General features: G+C 48.5%; 1 protein-coding gene across 1 annotated transcript in view; it reads left to right on the top strand.

The window, feature by feature from the left end:
- Nucleotides 1–17,711, top strand: part of lmo1 (LIM domain only 1) — a 30,025-nt gene extending 12,314 nt beyond the window's left edge. Inside the window, exons 2-4 of the mRNA XM_042060801.1 lie at nt 7,087–7,300; nt 14,366–14,491; nt 16,809–17,711. Coding sequence (XP_041916735.1) covers nt 7,087–7,300; nt 14,366–14,491; nt 16,809–16,914 — 446 coding nt within the window. The 3' untranslated portion in view covers nt 16,915–17,711. The remainder of the gene's footprint in view (nt 1–7,086; nt 7,301–14,365; nt 14,492–16,808) is intronic.
- The last annotated feature ends 345 nt before the right edge of the window (nt 17,712–18,056 follow it).

Genomic DNA, 18,056 nt, shown 5'->3' with positions numbered 1-18,056 from the left:
TCTCTCTGTATCTCTCTCCCTTGAGTGCAACACTGCACACGCGAGAGACACCAGCTTGTCTGTGGCGGTGTTGCTCGTCATTTTAAATCCTCTTCTCCTTGCCTTCATTTGTCTGCCTTTGGGGCAGGCATGTTCCACCTGATATTATGATGACCAGATGTCTTGTGCTTTTGTCTTGGGCGGCAGAGGAGAATCAGCGTCTACAGGCTCAATTACTGTAATGATGTGAGCTGATTGAGAGCGGCTGATTCGCGCAGACAATGGCGGGACATCTGCCTGGGCTTCCCCATTAACCTCTGTGCTGGCCGCTCCTGCTCCGTGACAAATACCATTCAGGATTGCCATGGACACAGCGTTTTACGACACGGGCATTGACAGACACACACATGCACACACACACACACACACACACACACACACACGCACACACACAGAGGGAAAAAAAGAAAAAGATGGAGGGAGAAACGACTTGCGATTCATAAGAGTGCAAGTCCACCCGTGAAGTGAAGTGTTTTTTTATGATATATTTCATATGCTATTGGCCATGCATTCATTGACTGGGAAACACTGTCTGGGGGATTTAGCATATGCAATGTGATTTCAATTATTTTTGTCATCAAAGTCTGCAGAGTTTAAAAGGAGAACAAAGTCCTGTGGGAATTCAGCATTGCTTCTTTCAAAGAGACGGTTGCACCAATTTTTTTTTTTTAAACCGCTGGTTTACTTGCTGAGTTTTTCTTCTTCCCTCACTCCTCTTAATTACCATTAGACTGCGAGAGGGAGAGAGAGAGGGAGAGGTCAGCATTTGGCCATAACAACCACGATGCCATCCATGTGCTCAGATGTCAGTCGGCTCGGTCTGTTATTCCCATACATCTGTGTCTCAATCCTCCCTCTGCCGCTGCCTCTGCTGCTGTTTCTCACGGCCCTCAGGGTCGTTTGCACATGTCGTAAAATGTCATAATTACCGCTGTCTGCAGGACATAAGCACCCGCGCCTGCGACCGCTCTCGAGCCTTGTGGGCTGTCCCCGTGCACGGGCGTCTTGTTTATCGCGGCGTAATTAGATGGTTGGGCCTGTCTGATGTCTTTCACAGGAGGACCTCCGAGTGCCTGGATAGGAGGGTGGAGTAGGGTGGAGTAGGGTGGAGTAGGGTGGAGTAGGGTGGGGGCAACTCGCGAGCAAAGATGCTGCGCACCGTACACAATGAGGGCACATCTTGATTTTTTTTTTCCTCTGCAAATTTGTCCCTTGAGTGCTGTGGGGATATCAGTCAGACACACACACACATACACACACTCTCTCTCTCTCTCTCTCTCTCTCTCTCTCTCTCTCTCTCTCTCGCTCTCTCTCTCTCTCTCTCTCACACACACACACACATTGTCCTCGGAGTGCTGTGGTGATGCCTGCCCGTTATTTACAGCAGTTCAGGGGGATAATTACTGGAGGCCCAGTGCAGAGATCCACTAGGCCCAGCCTACCAATCAGTGCCTGTGGAGATACACTAGGCCCAGCCTACCAATCAGTGCCTGTGTAGAGATACACTAGGCCCAGCCTACCTATCAATGCCAGTGTAGAGATCCACTAGGCCCAGCCTACCTATCAATGCCAATGTAGAGATCCACTAGGCCCAGCCTGCCTCTCTCAACACTAGTCGTGCAAACAGAAGGCATGCAGAGCAGAGATCAAACAGGTCTAGGCTGCCTCTCAATGCCAGTCAGGCAAGTAGCGGGCACGGCGCTGTCAGCAGAAGGCCCTAACCCCCTCCTGCCCCCTGCCCCTTACCCCTCCACATGCCAACCCACAGCCCATCAAGGTGTCACTCCCGGCTAATTGATCAGATCGATTTAATTACGTAGTGTGACCTCGTGCTAGAATGCAAAGGAGAGCAGCTCATTTCAATGCCGCCCCAAAACCGTCGTCTGAAAGATTAGAACCCAACGCGGTGCCATGTAACTTAGAGGGGAAAAAGAGATGGGAGGGAGGGGGGTTCTTCAGTGTCCCTAGCCCTCCCTGTCAACCCCCCCCCCCCCCCTTCTTTTTTTAATCTGCACACACATTGGTTTGCCATGCCGCCGACGTGATAATTGTGCTGTAAAGCTTTAAAACGATTCCTTGAGAGCACAAAGCTGTTCTACCCCCCCCCCCCCTCCCTGACTCCTTTAAACCTTAAATACATCAAAAGGGTTACCACATTGATTTGATTTTTTGATAGCTGCAAAATGGAACTTGAAATAGGCCTACATGGAAATTGGATGCTATCTCAGTAATGGAAAGTACATGGTCTGACAGTTTCGAATGCACACACATGTAACTGTACATATTCCTAAGTGATAAGGCCTTTGAGAAGAAGAGGAAGGGCATAGGGGGGTTGGGGGGCAGATGACAGGCTGGGCTCAGAGTATTAATGGCAAATGATTAAATGATTTCCCCCATGCACCCCCTCCCAAACACAAACACACCCACCCTTCCTTCCTTTAGGAAGATGTTTGGCAAGACGAGAGCACCCTCTTTAAAGCAAAGAGAAAGCATCCCCTCTTAGAATATGAATGATGGCCGGTCGAGGGAAGCTTTTTGCAGCGGTGGCGGGTGGCGAGCGAATGACACAGGAAGGTCACCTGCTCCTGCTCCTGGATCTGTTAAATGGATTGGATTAAGTGGGCGCTGTCTCTCCGGCGGCTGTTTCCTTCCATAATGTTACTTTTGTTCTTGCGAGGTGGCAGAGCACGGAAGGCAGGCCGCTCTGGAGGACCAGCCGGTGCAGGAGAGGTGTGTGTGTGTGTGTGTGTGTGTGTGTGTGTGTGTGGTGCACAGCCGGTGCAGGAGAGGTGTGTGTGTGTGTGTGTGTGTGTGGTGCACGGCCACAGCGTGGTGACAGATGCACTCCTCTAAAGCACAAAAATAAATAAAGATAGAAATAAGAGGGGACGTCTCCCCACATTAGAGACTCAAAGCGCTTACTGTGTGGCATCACTTATTCTGTAACTGCCTTTTGGTCCAAGAATGTGTTATAACTACTGGGGATTTTGTGTTTGTGTGTGTGTGTGTGTGTGTGTGTGTGTGTGTGTGTGTACATACATGGATCAGCTCTGTTCAAATCCAGGTCTCCCTCAAGTGTGACTCCGGCTGCCTACTGGCCCAGAGAGACTGCAACAGAGCAGGAGAGGAGAGAGAAGAGAGAGAGAGGAGAGAAGAGAGAGAGAGGAGAGGAGAGGAGAGGAGAGGAGTGAGAGGAGAAGAGAGGAGAGGAGAGGGGAGGAGAGGAGAGGAGAGGGGAGGAGAGGGGAGGAGAGGGGGAGGAGAGGAGAGGAGAGGGGAGGAGAGGAGAGGAGAGGGGAGGAGAGGGGGAGGAGAGGGGAGGAGAGGAGAGGAGTGAGAGGAGAAGAGAGAGGGGAGACATGAGGAGAGGAGAAGCTCGCTGTGGCTGCAGACACCTCACAAATCTGGGTTAGGGAAAGAGACGAGTCTTCTGTATAAAACACACACACACACACACACACACACACACACACACACACACGGCTTGGCTTAAAAGATTGCTGAAGGATCCAAGAAAACTGAGAGAGAGAAAGGGAGAGTGAGGGAGAGAGAGAAAGAGAGCGAGAGAGAGAGACCACTCGGCTGCCAGTTGAAAGAAAGGGTTAAGCTCTCTCTTTTGCTAACTTGGTGTAAAACACACACGCACATTGTTAAGGGGCTGGTGAGCGGTGCTGTGTGTGTGTGTGTGTGTGTGTCGGGTGGGGGGTCTAAACCAATTACGCCTGGTTCTCTGGAGGTGGGGGGAACGACCTTTGTGTATAATTAGTTCTCTTATTTAAAGCAAAGATTTTGAATAGAATAACTAATTAGCTGTCATAAAAGGCAAATTAAAGATTTTTGCCTGATCCCTAAGGGAATTGAAGGAAGGCCGATTCCCCTGCCGTGTGTGTGTGTGTGTGTGTGTGTGTGTGTGTGTGTGTGTGCACGCAAGCAAGCACAGCAATGTAGAGACACACTTTTTCTCACTTTTACTCTCACAGTTTCTCACACACACACACACACACACACACACACACACACACACACACACACACACACACACATACACATACACACACACACACACACACCGGCTGACACTCTTTCTCCTCATTAAGACTGTTTTTAGTTCTGCAAGAAGCTTGACAGGAGAGCACTGTTGGCGTACCTGCAGAGAGATCCTCTAACAAGGCATGAAATGCAGGTAGAAAAAGACCGCCCTCAGCTAGTGTGGCTTCAATTTGAAGCTTTTTAGCTTCATTTACACCGAGCATTGGTATTTATAGCGAGTTTTGTGATCCTAATGTGTCGGCTTCAAGGGGCCTCCTTTTTTTTGGAGGAAGGAGTGGAGGAGAGAGAGAGAGGGAGAGAGAGAGAGAGAGAGAGAGAGAGAAAGGAGGTGGGGGGTGGGGGGGTCTGGAGAGAGAAGGCAGGAAAACTAATTGATGGCTCCCATCAGCAGCCCTGGACCAATTAGCCTCCCTTTTCCCACTTCTGATAAAGAAATAGGATGGCTGAATACCGCCAGGACCCTCGCTCTCTTCCAAACTATAAATTTAACTAACAAGCTCGCTCTCGCTTTTAAAAGGGGAAATGCTAATTATATTACATTCATGGTATTACTGATGTGTGGATAGCCAGAAGTTACTGAACAAAATCTGGATCCAATAAAGTCAGGTGTGTGTGTGTGTGTGTGTGTGTGTGTGTGTGTGTGTGTGTGTGTGTGTGTGTGTGTGTGTGTGTCTCTGGGTGTGTGTGTGTGTGAGAAAGGGGGGGGGGGGGGGCTGAACTTATATGCCTGTCAGAATAAGAGAGAAAGGGAGGAAAAACTTCTTTGATATTCTCAAGAACAAAGTTCTGTGTGAGAGAGAAGGGCTTTGAGGTGTTTTGAGGCTTGATGAATACAAATGTGGCATGTGCCCAGAGAGGAGTCAGAGGTGTTGGCTAATCGGACTGCCTTCAGACCTGACATCTGCAGACCCACTAACAGCCAGTCATCTTTAACAGTAGCACCATACTGTGCTGGTGAACTGCTCACGTGTTGTTAATGCACCATTCAGCATTCGTATTAAAGTAACAATGCTGAATAAAAAATATAAGGTTAGAAAGAAATATGACATGGCATTAGATATGCTGACCTACATGTGTGTGTTTCTGCATGGTATGATGACACCCCCAATTATCACCACTTTTTTCGGAAATTCTAAAACAAAGATGTTTTTTAACACTTCAAAATAACATTTGCTAAATGAACCTTACATTTTTCAGTAGCCATAGGTGTGTAGATTTGAACAAAATCTGGTTCGGTTCTTAACGGGAATTTACTGCCTGAAATATCCGATTTTGTTTACCACGCTCAAAGTTATAGTGCTGGCCTGATGGGTCGCCTATTTACGCCGTTTCAACGGCACATGAACGGTTAGACCGAGAATTCTCGTCATGAAATTAAAATTCCACTGGAGCTCCAAGCGGATGTGTACACGCAGCCTTACAACACTGTTTACAGCTCTTCGAGTCACTGAAAAATGTCATTTTTGGTACATAGCTAATTTAGTGCTTGCGTTTCTTTAGGAATCTGCCGTCTTGGTTTGTATAGAAATGGATATTAAGTGACACATACACGCAAGACGGCGGAAATACGGGACCGACGGTAATAGGGGGAGTTCCGATATCATTTTTACGTGTGTATTTCTGTCTCTCTGTCTTTCACCAGGTATTTGCAGTGGTGGTGGCACTGAATGGGCCCGGTGTTTCTCTTTGTCTTTTTTGAGAACGAGAGAGAGAGAGAGAGAGAGGGAGGGAGGGAGGGAGGGAGGGAGGGAGGGAGGGAGAGAGAGAGGGGGAGAGCAAGAGTGAAATGTGTTTTGAAAGCAGAGAGGCAAGTGACGTTAGGCGCTGCTGTGTGTTCTATTAGTCAGATCAATAGCTCAGTGTGTGGGAGAGTGTCTTAAGAGCTGCTGGCCGAGGCTTTCAGCTGTGCCAGACCTGTTAGTGTGGCAGAGGGGTGCCCTGCCGCGCCGCGCTGGCCAGTGCCGCTACCGCGCTGGGCTAGGCAGCCTTGGTCAGCGGTGGCCCGGGGGCAGCTTTTAGCCCAAACACAAATGTCAGGCACAGATAGACTATTAGTGTTCAGTGCAGTTATTAAATGGACTTTATTTGTCCTTTAGGAGGCTAAGAGGCACACTTTAAGGAGAGGCCATGTGACAGCAGGGCAATTTGCGTGTGTGTAACCAAACCCGCACACCACACACACACACACACACACACACACACACACACACACACACACACACACATTCAATATGTGTTAAATGAATGGAAGCGATGTGATGTAAAGTGTATGAGAGAGAGAGAGAGAGAGAGAGAGAGAGAGAGAGCGCTTGCGGGTACTCTGAAAGGTACTTAGGCAATAATGTACCTCACAGGGGGCTGAGAGCAACCTTCTTGTGGTCAACAGTGTTTTAAAAGGTTAATGTTAATCTATACCAAACAAAGCCCATGAGGCACTTCCATCATCCACTCCTGACCAGCACCAAGCCAAGGGCCCAGACTGCTAGCGCGCTCAGCCCAGAGGAGCGGTCTGCTTTCGGCCGCTCACAGACACAATTTGCCCTCAAGATTTGTTTTTGTTGTCTCTTAACCCTGGACTCTTTAACCCCAGCTCCTGCGTACATGTTTAGAGGGTGCGGAGAAATAGAGGGGGGAGGGGTTGTGGGGGACCGTGTCCAAAGTGACCTGTGTGTGTGTGTGTGTGTGTGTGTGTGTGTGTGTGTGTGTGTGTGTGTGTGTGTGTGTGTGTGTGTGTGTGTGTGTGTGTGTGTGTGTGTGTGCGGCTGCCTATCTCTATGCAGTGCTGTTAGCCGCGGCATGCTAATGCATATGAATCAGACGTGGCGTGGCTCTGGAGGCTGTTGGCCTTATCAAAAAAAAAACGGGAAGAAACACGTTGAGCATGAGCGAGGGGGTGGGGGTTGTATGGGGGGACACGAGCAAAACATGAACATGAAAAGTCGGTGGTGTACTTGGGCAGTAAATCACGGCGGGCCGCTTGTCTCCTTATCGCTGCAGGTGTGCCGATGCTCTCTGTCCAGCCCAAAGGGAAACAGAAGGGGTGCGCTGGCTGCAATCGCAAGATTAAAGACCGCTACCTGCTCAAGGCCCTGGACAAATACTGGCACGAGGACTGTCTGAAATGTGCCTGCTGCGACTGCCGCCTCGGGGAGGTGGGCTCCACCCTCTACACAAAAGCCAACCTCATCCTCTGTCGCAGAGACTACCTGAGGTAAGGGGACCCACCACCTCTCTCTCTCTCTCTCTCTCTCTCTCTCTCTCTCTCTCTCTCTATCTCTCTCTCTCGCTCTCTCTCTCGCTCTCTCTCTCTTCTCCCTATTCTTTTCTTGCTCTCTCATTCTCTTCCTTCTCTCTCATGCACACACACACACACACACACACACACACACACACACACACACACACACACACACACACTTTTTGCGCTTTTGACACCCAGGTCTTCATGACATTAGTAAAAATGTACTGCACTCACTTTCTTCAGATGCTGCCAGTCTGGATATTTGAACTCCAACTGGTTTCTTTGTGAGTTTTGGAGAAAGAGAGAGAGAGAGAGGAGAGAGAGAGATGCTGTCATGTAGTTTAGTGAAATAAGAGATGGGGAAAGTCAGTGTGTGTGAGATGCCGTCGGGGAGGCCGCTAATTCTCCAGGGCTTGTTTTAGGGTGGACCCAGCACATGTTCCCGCCACATTATGGCGCTTTGCCGTAAACTGAACTCCATTTGTGTCAATTAAGAAGGAATGCCTGGCAACCTGAGCAGATAGCTCCAAGTTGCGTGTGTGTTTTGGTTGGTTGGTTGTTTGCGTTTTGGTTAGTTAACATTTTTTTGTATGTTTACATGAACACGGAGCCCTGCCTCCTACCAGACCATCAGTAAGTGGCAGCTAGTGGCAGATAAGGAGGGAGGGAGAGAAAGGAGGAGAGGAAAAGAGCAGCAGAGTGGGAGGGGTTGAAGAAGAGGAGGGAGAGAGAGAGGGAGAGAAGGAGCTCTTGCGACAGTGTGGTGTCAGCCTCCATGTCCTGGGCGCTGTGCTGCGCTGTGCTGTCCCCCTCCACCCCCACCCCCTGTCTCTCTGCCATCTGCTTGCTAAATTAAACATGATTATTTCCTGGGCGTTAAGTCTCTCTCCCTGGGGGCTCCCAATAAGATCCAGTCATTTATTCCCTGAGACTGGGGGGGGGACGCAGTCCCACTGGCCTCTCCCCACCACCAACCACCCACCAGTGCACAGGTCCCAACACCACACTGGGCCTGGCCTGAAAGGGGAGCTGGGGGCTTAAGTTTGGTTGGATGGTGGTGTTGGTGGTGGTGATGGAGTGTGTGGGGGTGGGGGTTTAGCCATGCTGAAAAGGGCCCCCCCCCCCCCATCCATCATCTCCCAGGCTTAATGCCATTATGCCGCACCGGAGGCCTCATCTGCACGGCCGGCCGAGGCCATATGGGACAGCAGTGCTGCGGCCATGGAGCTCAGGTATCGGCAGCGGCCAACTGAAATCAACCGCAGCGCGTCCACCGTGCCAGGAGAAGTGCGTTTGACTCAATTAAACTGGAGAGATTGACCAGTGCTCTCCACCCATCCTCATCCCCAGCAACCCCACCCCTCCATCCTCACCCCACTGCCCCCACCACCTTCCCCCAGCAGATTAATTTCACTGTCCATTATAAAGGCCACGACCCCAGCCTGAGCACCTGGGCCTTGTGGGTAAAAATGGGGATGTGTAAGAGGCTAACAGTGGCCACTGTGTCAGCGCTGAAAAAGCTCTCTTCAAAGAGAGAGAGAGAAAGGGGGTGAAGAGAGGAGGAGAGGAAGATGGAGAGAGACAGAAGAGGAGAGAAAAAGTGCAGAGAGCGGGAGAGAGTACAGTAAAAGGCAGTTGAGGAGTGGAGAGAGGGAAAGTGAGGCTAGAGAAAGAGAGGGAGAGAGAGAGAGTTGGAGAGAGAAAGGCTTCCTGTGTTTGTGCTCGGGCCCTGATGGCCTAATGAAATCTCTCCCACTCGTCAGCTCCTCAGCCAGAGACAAATGTGTGCCACTTAATGGCTGGAGATGCTTGAGATGAATTCTATTATGGAACAAATTAAAAACTTTCCCCACTCGCGCTGGGCTGGGAAAGAGGCTGCTGGGAAAGAGGCTGTTCAGCGGCGGCCTTTACAAAAGTAGGTGAGGCCGTCCACACTAACGCCGTCACCACTGCCCGCCCGCCTGACGGATGGAGGGGGGCAGAGTGAGTCACCACACCTGTTCTAATGAAGACCAGTCTTTCCTCTGAACACCCCCCCCCCCCCCACACACACACACACACATACACACACACACACACACACACACACATACACACACACACACACACACACACACACAGACACACACACACAGACACACACACACAGACACACACACACAGACACACACACACAGACACACACACACACACCACACACGCACACACACACGCACACGCCTCATACAGACAGGCACCTCATTAAAGACAAGCGGGTGGATCAAACGTACTTCCTTTATTTCTGTGGTATTGGAGCCCTGCCATGTGCACATTAATTATGAGAGCAGCTCTGTCTGTGTCTGTCCTTCAGGAGTGAGAGCAACATAATGAACGCGCACCCCCCTCCAGCTCTCTACTACCATTTCTCTCTTTCTCTTTCTCTTTCTCTCTCTCTCTCTTTGGACCCCCCACCGGTCCACCAAACGCGGCTCAGGCCCCAACCCCAACACACACACACACACACACACACACACACACACACACGCACACGCACACGCACACGCACACACACACACAATTCAGGCCTCACAGCGTCACAACTTTCCCACTGCACTTGACATTCAGTTCATTCCATCAGGAGATGCTGGAGCCCTTTATTAGCAGTTTCCACACACTCCTTCATTATCGCGCAGAACAATAGATTAATTAGCCGTTTCCTTTTCCCCCTCTTTTTTCCCCTCGTCCCTCCGCCTCTCGTTGCTGGCGGAGGATCCAGTGACCTCGCCAGCGCAGGCGGACAAAGAGACCTGTGTGTGTCTGATGGCGCAGGACCCTGGGCCTGAAATCGTTTTCATCTTCAAACCCCATTGAATGTATTATATTACACTGGACATATCAGTCATCTCCTTATCAAAGAGATTTCCATTTTTAATTGAAATTAATTTTTTTCCCCACCAAATAAGGGGGACATACTGTACAATGGGCGAAAAGGGCAGTCTAATTAAAGACGGCGATACCTTTTCATGAGGAGGCTATCAACGTGTAATTTACAGAGTTTGCTCATTAGGGGTGTTTGATGGGGAGACATTTAAGGCAAAACATGCCCTGCTTCTGGAAGTTTCTTTGAAGCACCTAAATGGGTGGAGGAGGCCTGGGCATTTACACAACTATTACAATGTCAATCACAGCTTAAATGTTGACACCTGAGCCTCCATCAAGGCAAAAAATATATTGAAATAATTTAAAACATGAATAGTTTTTTTTTGTTGTTGAAAAAACGATCGTTTTCAGCGCATTCTGAAGAAAAACAAAATAAATAAAACAGCGAACTATACACAAGCGATAGGCAATGTGAAAGCGGCGACGGCTTGCGAGCGCAGGTAGCATGAGAGCCTCTCCTGACTAGCTGGAGGATAATCGCTGGCGAACATGAAAGGCCGGGAGAGCTGTTGCTGGCTTCAGAAGATGTAGAGAGACGATGCTGTATGCAGTGTCTTCAAACGGGCTCGGAGAATACCTGTCCCTGAAGATGCTGTGGAAATCACTCCGCTACTTAGCAGGACACTTCGGTAGCGGAAACTTCTCCTTTTGTGTCCATTAGCGCACGCCTGAAAGCTCAGTAAAGGGCTTGTGTGTTCAAAGTGTTCTTTTTGCTCAGTAAAGGGTTTCGGAGTGTTCAAAGTGTTCTTTTTGAACCGTGTCTATGTTTATACGGTTCAAAGGAAATTCAGAAAATGAACAATAAGTGTATTGAGTAGAAATGAAAAGTCACTTATTAGGTGGCTATGTAACATACGCAGGAACAGTGTCATAGCAACAGTATAAACATTTATATATTTCATTTAACATTTTTCATTTTTCAAGTTGTTGGATCCCGATACCATCCACATTTTTCACAAGTTATCCACAAGTTATTACAAATATTAAATTAAAATACTCTAGGTATCTATAGAACCTCAATGTATGCAGTGGCCTTGTAGAACAAAACACGTGTTAAGATGCATGTTTGTAACATCAGTACCATATGTTACACAGCGTGCAAGCTGTGAAGTCGTCGAAAACTCCTAGGAATGCAGAAGTCCTTCAGCACACTCTTCAGAAAGTCACTTTAAATGGCCTTGTCGATATAATGGTTGGTTTCATTTTATCTTAAATTATACCGCCTCAAAATCCATGCCATCGTGTTTCACAGTTTGTGGCTGACCTTCCAAATGAGTGTCTGTAACCCCCTAATCCACTTAAATTAACCACCAAAGTCTCCATTTTGAGGCCGTCCTTCCCCACGTCTGAAAAGCCACCATAAAACTGACTGCTGCTTCACAGGAAAAAATGTGGACGACTGCAATATCAGTTATGAAGATGTGTAGCAGTCTCCCTTTAATAACCCGATTTAAAAGAGCACCACTTCACTCAAATATGCTGCACTTTCTCTCTCTCTCTCTCTCTCTCTCTCTCACTCTCTCTCTCAATCTCTCTCTTCTTTGCATACACACATACACACACACACACACACACACACACACACTATACACACTGACTGTATGCAAACACGTACAGGTCTGGATCTGCAATTATACATATCTTTCAAATGAAATAGGCAAGTGGGGAAGGGAAAAAAGTGGTGGGATTAGTTTGGATTGGATGCATTCGGGGATCCTGCGCACATGAAAATTTGGTGACATTCTCAGCATTCCGCAGCCATGGCCCCCTGTGCCCTTACTCAGCCAAAGTGTGCAGCCCAGCTCTTGTCCTTCCATTTCAAACAAACCTGCTCTCGCAGTGGCACTTAATCCCCCCTGCCCCACTGCATGTGTGTGACAAGCAGCGCTAGGATTACTCCGTGGCCTCCTGCCTCCTCAGAAGACACCATTCCTCACTGCGCCACGCCGCTCCACTTTTTGAAGTTAGTTCTCGTCAGTCAGTCGTTTTTAAAGTGCGAGTTGACAGTGGCATCTTGAAGTGTTCATCTTGAAGCACAAGTGAGCAGGACTGGTGAGTGGTGAGTGAGTTGTGTGTGTGTGTGTGTGTGTGTGTGTGTGTGAGAAAGTGTGAAGTGTGTGAAATAGAGAGAGAGAGAGAAAGAGAGAGAGGGAGAGAGGGTCCGTTGTTCAGATCAAACAGTTTGGGGGTGAGACAGTGCAGGCCCATTGCTAAGTGACAGAGTGAGATTAAGTTGGACCACCGGGTCGGCCAAGGCCTCTGGCAGCGCAGCTGAAGCGCTCAGCTCCTGTGGTGAGGCCCCAGTGATTAGCACGCGGCTACAAGGCTACATAGAGCACCAGCAGCACAGGAGGTTAACTCTGGCCTGCACTGTATTACAGAGGGGCTGCACAGGCAGAGAACATAATACATTCCTCAAACAAACTGGAGAGGTGAAGCCGGTGGAAGGTTTCACTGGAGTGCTGCGGAGGGTCTTGGCAGTGGAGGTTCCTCTGTTGTGTAACGTGGGCGAGTGCTCCTTCACACAGCGCACTTTCGCTTACTCGGCACTAACTCAGGGCTCACAGCCTGACAACAATCATTTTAATAAGCAGCCCCCATCTCTGCCTCTGCTTTTAGTTCCTCCTCTTCCTCCTCCTCCTCCTCCTCCTTCTTTGTCGCGAGGCAGCACCTTGTCTGGACACGCCACAGTCTCGGCAGAGTGTCAGAGGTCCAACGCAAACACATTTTTATTGGAACGGTAACCACTTCTAACAATGCCCCGCTTCAACACTTCGCCTATCGCCTGGAACAACGCTCTCTCAGCGTGCGCGTGCGTGTGAGTGCTACCTCAGCGTGGTGGCGGGGCAGGCCTCCATCGGGGCCTCCGTGGCCTAATTAACGGCAGGGTCTGCCAGATAGATGCTGGAGAGCAGCAGAGAGAGGCTCAAATGGGGGGTGGGGTGGGGGGAGCAACTTTCGACTCCTCTTCAATGACCGCACTAGCAACTTTTGGGGAAAGTGTTTAACATACTGTCAAAGAGGCAATCTGGGTGTCTCTTGATCCTGTCTTGCACGGCTTTCCTTTTTACCCTTTGTTTTCTCTTTTTCTCCCTCTCTTTCTCTCTTTCTCTCCCTCGATTTCTCTCTTTCTCCCTCTCTTTCTCTCTCTATTTCTCTCCATCTCTCTCTCTCTCTCTCTCTCTCTCTCTCTCTTTCTCTCTCTTTCTCTCAGTCTCTTCCCACTTGGTCTCTTTGTGTTGCTGTTCAGTGGAATATATAAGTGTATCTGTGATTCAGAATCTCCAAATTAAACATGGGGGCAGGCACTTGGAAAATGGAAATGGAAATGTGGGGAAAGGGCTTTGGAATAGAAAGAGATCTGCACTACTGCCTCACTCTCTGTTTGTGACCTTGATGGTTTTGCTCCTATCTAATAAGCTTAAACAAACAGCTGAGAAATGTGAGGTTGTGTGTCTGTTCTGTGCACCATCGAACATCTAGTTACCTCTCCAAGGTTACATTCGCCCCCCCCCTTATCCCTCTTTACTTTGGAGAGACAGGGAGAGAGAAAGGGAGAGAGAGGGAGTAAGGGAAGGAGAGAGAGAGCCTAGAACAGAGGCCATATCCTTGCAACAGGAATCTTTTGAACTTTGCCTACATTATAGAATATAGCCCTCTTGTGTAAAAAATCCATCTGGCTTTGGTTGGTGCACAGTCATTAGTTAGTTTGGATTTAAAAAAGAAAACTTTCAACAGTTCAATTGGTTGCCTCAGACCTGTTTTTGTTGCTTTTGCAATGTGCTAGGGGAAACTCTTTGAAGACGAGGATTAGAACCATGTGATCATTTTAATTAGATCATTAGCAAAGAATTAACATCTAGGTTTGTACCCTCATTAACAAAAAACACTGACTGCGTGCCAAGCTGGATTTTTGTGTTGCATTAGATGTTTCCAGACTTTTTGTGCTGTTCTGTCTGCTCACCTTTATTTCTTCATTTCTGTGTGTAGTTCAGTCTGATACCCTGATATGGGCTCTGCTGAAGCACGTGGGTAAAGTGTCTAATATAGGGATTCTGTGCTCTCTCACCCCCCCCCCCCCACCCCTCTCTCTCTTTTGCTTTCCCTCTCTCTCAGGCTCTTTGGTACGACGGGGAACTGCGCAGCCTGCAGTAAACTCATCCCAGCCTTTGAAATGGTGATGAGAGCCAGAGATAATGTTTACCATTTGGACTGTTTCGCCTGTCAGCTTTGTAACCAGAGGTAAGGACAGTGTGTGTGTGTGTGTGTGTGTGTGTGTGTGTGTGTGTGTGTGTGTGTGTGTGTGTGTGTGTGTGTGTGTGTGTGTGTGTGTGTGTGTGTGTGTGTGTGTGTGAGAGAGAGAGAGAGAGAGATCACAACGTTGTGGCATGATTGCCTTTTTGAAATCCATAATGCCATGCTGAAATGCCCATTATCTCAAATGGATCCAGCCATCATCCAACCCCCTCTCCCACCCCCCTCAAAAACTCTTTTAAAATGTGGGAGCTTATTCGCACATGTCATTTCTATCAATGTCTAAAATGCCAAGAGATTTAATGTGCTGTTCTTTGTTCCCAAAAGCAAACTAGTCAGTAGCTTTGAATTAGCAACGCTCTGTTAATTATTTCCTATTGGGGACACACCCAGACTGTGTGTTTTTTCTGTACGTATTTGTATTTGCGACTCGAACTGGGATTATAAGCTTCAGGGGGCCGACATTAGCTCATGGATCAAAAGTGATAGGGCTGCCAGGCCGGCACAGAGCTGATCTAATTCAACTCAGACTTTACCTTATTTCAGAAAGGTCTTCGCCACAGCCATGGCACAGCTAAAGGAGAAAACACACACACACACACACACACGCACAGAGACACACTTCCTGAGCACTTCACAGATGCATGTGTATGTGCGTGTGTGTCTCATTGAAAGCGCAAGAGGGTGGAATTAAACAGCCTGCAGACGTTTTTCAGAGGATCATCCCTGAAAACATTCCCAGAGCGCAGAAGAGTGTGACAGAGCTGAAACGAAGGGCCCTCAGAGTGTGACCCGCTCTCTCTGCAAAGCAAAGCAGCTGCCTCCGCTCCGATGTACACACACACACTCTCAAACACACACACACACACACTCAAACATACACACATACACACACACACACACACACACACACAAACACAAAAACACACACACATACACAAGTGTATGTATGAATAAAAAAGAGGAGGCTAATCATGCATAACATATAAACAGAACGGTATAAAAGACAGAAATGGCGTCTTTCTGTGCGGGAGAATGAGCTTTGAGAGCGAACATTGGGTTTGAGGAATGACCTCTGGAATGTAATCCCTTTACTTGAGCCCTCCAATAAAGTCCAGGCCTATTGACCTGGTACCGGCGCCGCTGTTTGCTCTCTGGGATCCAGCTCCTCAGACTCATGCCACGCAAGCAGAGACAGGGGGCATCACAGAGCGAGCGAGCGAGCGCACCGCTGTTTGGAGAGCGCTCTTTAGTGTCCTTAAAAGGCACTCCGAGATGAGCCGTGCTGCAGCGCAGACTGACAGCACGTCACGCTTGCCTCCATTGTGTTCGTGGCAGGAGTCGAGGAGCAGAGCAAAAGTGGAGACAATGGGCACGCGCACGCGCACGCACGTTTATTCCTCTGCTCTTCTCCTCCGCCTGCGACTCCGTGCTCGAACGTGTCAGAGGTAGTTCAGGAAGCCGCCTGCCGCAATGCATCACTGGCTGCCGATGCCGCCACTGCCACCGCGGCACCCTGGCCAAGCTGGCACGAGCTGGTCAGGTCTCTCCTGTTAGGTGGTGCCCATTATCTGCCCGCGCTGCCAGCACACGGGTATGGTGCAGACTGATAAGCCGTGGAACAGTCCACAAAGCCTCCATCATCTCAGATCTGAGGCCAGATTAAATCTCGGCTTCATTTCATTTTAAGCGCCATTGAAAGAAAAAAGCCCCACCATATACGGGGGGCGTTTTAACTCTTAAAATGGCTTGAAATTTATAGTTAAAGGCCGGACAGAATTTTTCGCATGTTGGCATCGATTAGTAACAGTGCGGGGAGCTTGCCTGGTAGCACCGTTTCCTTGGAAACTGGTGTGGCGCTGGTGCCAGGTCTGGGAGCGGCAGAGTTGCTTTCACCGGGCGCCAGGGCTCTTGTTTACGCGCTTTTGAAACACCACAACCCCCCCCCCCCCCCCCCCGCAAAAGCCACGCCATCAAACTTCCCCACCCCCCATGCCAGACCCCCACCCCCATGGCCTGACAGTGGCACCTTCGTGGTCACATTAGAATGCACTCTCCTAGCACATACCCCAACCCCCCAATACACACACACACACACACACACACGCACACCATGGTCTGCAATCAAAGCAGAGAATGGCTACTGCAATCAGCTCTAATTGGTGATCTGAACTGCTGCTTTCCTTGTGAGAAACATTCCAGACGGCATTAGCCAAGCTGACCATGCCATGACTGGGACAGGGATGGACACCGGTGTGTGTGGGATCATGCTAAATGCCGTGTGTGTGTGTGTGTGTGTTTGCAGGTTTTGCGTGGGAGACAAGTTTTTCCTGAAGAACAACATGATTCTGTGTCAGATGGACTATGAGGAAGGACAGCTGAATGGGAGCTTCGAGACACAGGTCCAATAGCCAAGCCGAGTGGCCGGTGACAGCGGCATCCCTCTGTGCCCCCACACACACACACATATACCCTCATACTCTGAAGCACTCGTCTACACACACACAGTACAAAGATGCACTTCCACACACACACACACACACACACACACACATACCCTGGCACACATAAGGTGTTTGGCTGCACTTGGAGAGGAAAGCGTCTGTCTGCTTGCCTGCAATACTTTTTACAGTAAACCCCCCGACGGTCCCTAAGGACTCCATTGTAAATGTTCTTTTTGCCCCTTCCTTCCCCCAACACTGAGCAGTTACGAGTTTTGATGTACAGTTGTGCCTGCTTAGCTGAGCACTGTATCGCTTGTATGTTTTTTGTGATGTTTGTTTTGGGTTTTTGGTCCTCTCCCGCTTTCGGGTACAAAAAAAATAAGAAAATCAAAAGAAAGAAGGAAAAAACGTGGAGAGTTTGTACAGTCTGTTTTCTGTATATATAAACTGGAACATTTATTTTATGAAATTGTAATGCAATTTTATTACTAGTGTGAATTAAAGATTCTTAAATGTTCATAGTGAGTTTTTTTTTTTTTCTGTTGTCCTCTGATCTCAGAAACCAAAGTTGTTTGAGGAGGCCAGCCCCTGCATTGATATGTAATTAACAACTCTGAAACGCTATGATGCTGTGGAAGCGTTTAAGAATTTTGTAAAAGACAAGCATTAAAAAATAAAAATGACACTAATTTTAAGACATGTGGAAGAGTAATGATGGAATAAGATGTTTAACAAATTTAAATCAGATGATGGTTTTATTTGGAATAAAATAATCCCTTCTCCAAACTGTGTCGTGGTGATGAAGCAAGCAGGTGTGTCGAGTGAACTGCTCTCTGGAGTTTTGAAAGGCAGTCAAGCCACTTTGGGTGAATCAGGCCTCTCTAATTGCCATCTGATTACAAGTTGAAGTTTGGCACAAAACAATACACATTAAGCTGCTCCAAAACACAAAAGCTATAATAATGTGATATTCATGTTTATATCTGTCCGTAACACCAGGTTGGAGGACTTCATCCAGAATATGTTCCATTACAGTAATATCAAATCTAAGTGATGTTAATATCATTAGCATTGGACATATTTTCTGGATAACTATTAGGTAAATACTA

Source organism: Alosa sapidissima, chromosome 14 (genome assembly GCF_018492685.1).
Source record: "Alosa sapidissima isolate fAloSap1 chromosome 14, fAloSap1.pri, whole genome shotgun sequence".
In the NCBI taxonomy this organism is placed as follows: domain Eukaryota; kingdom Metazoa; phylum Chordata; class Actinopteri; order Clupeiformes; family Clupeidae; genus Alosa; species Alosa sapidissima.
This window is presented reverse-complemented; position numbering and strand designations above follow the sequence as displayed.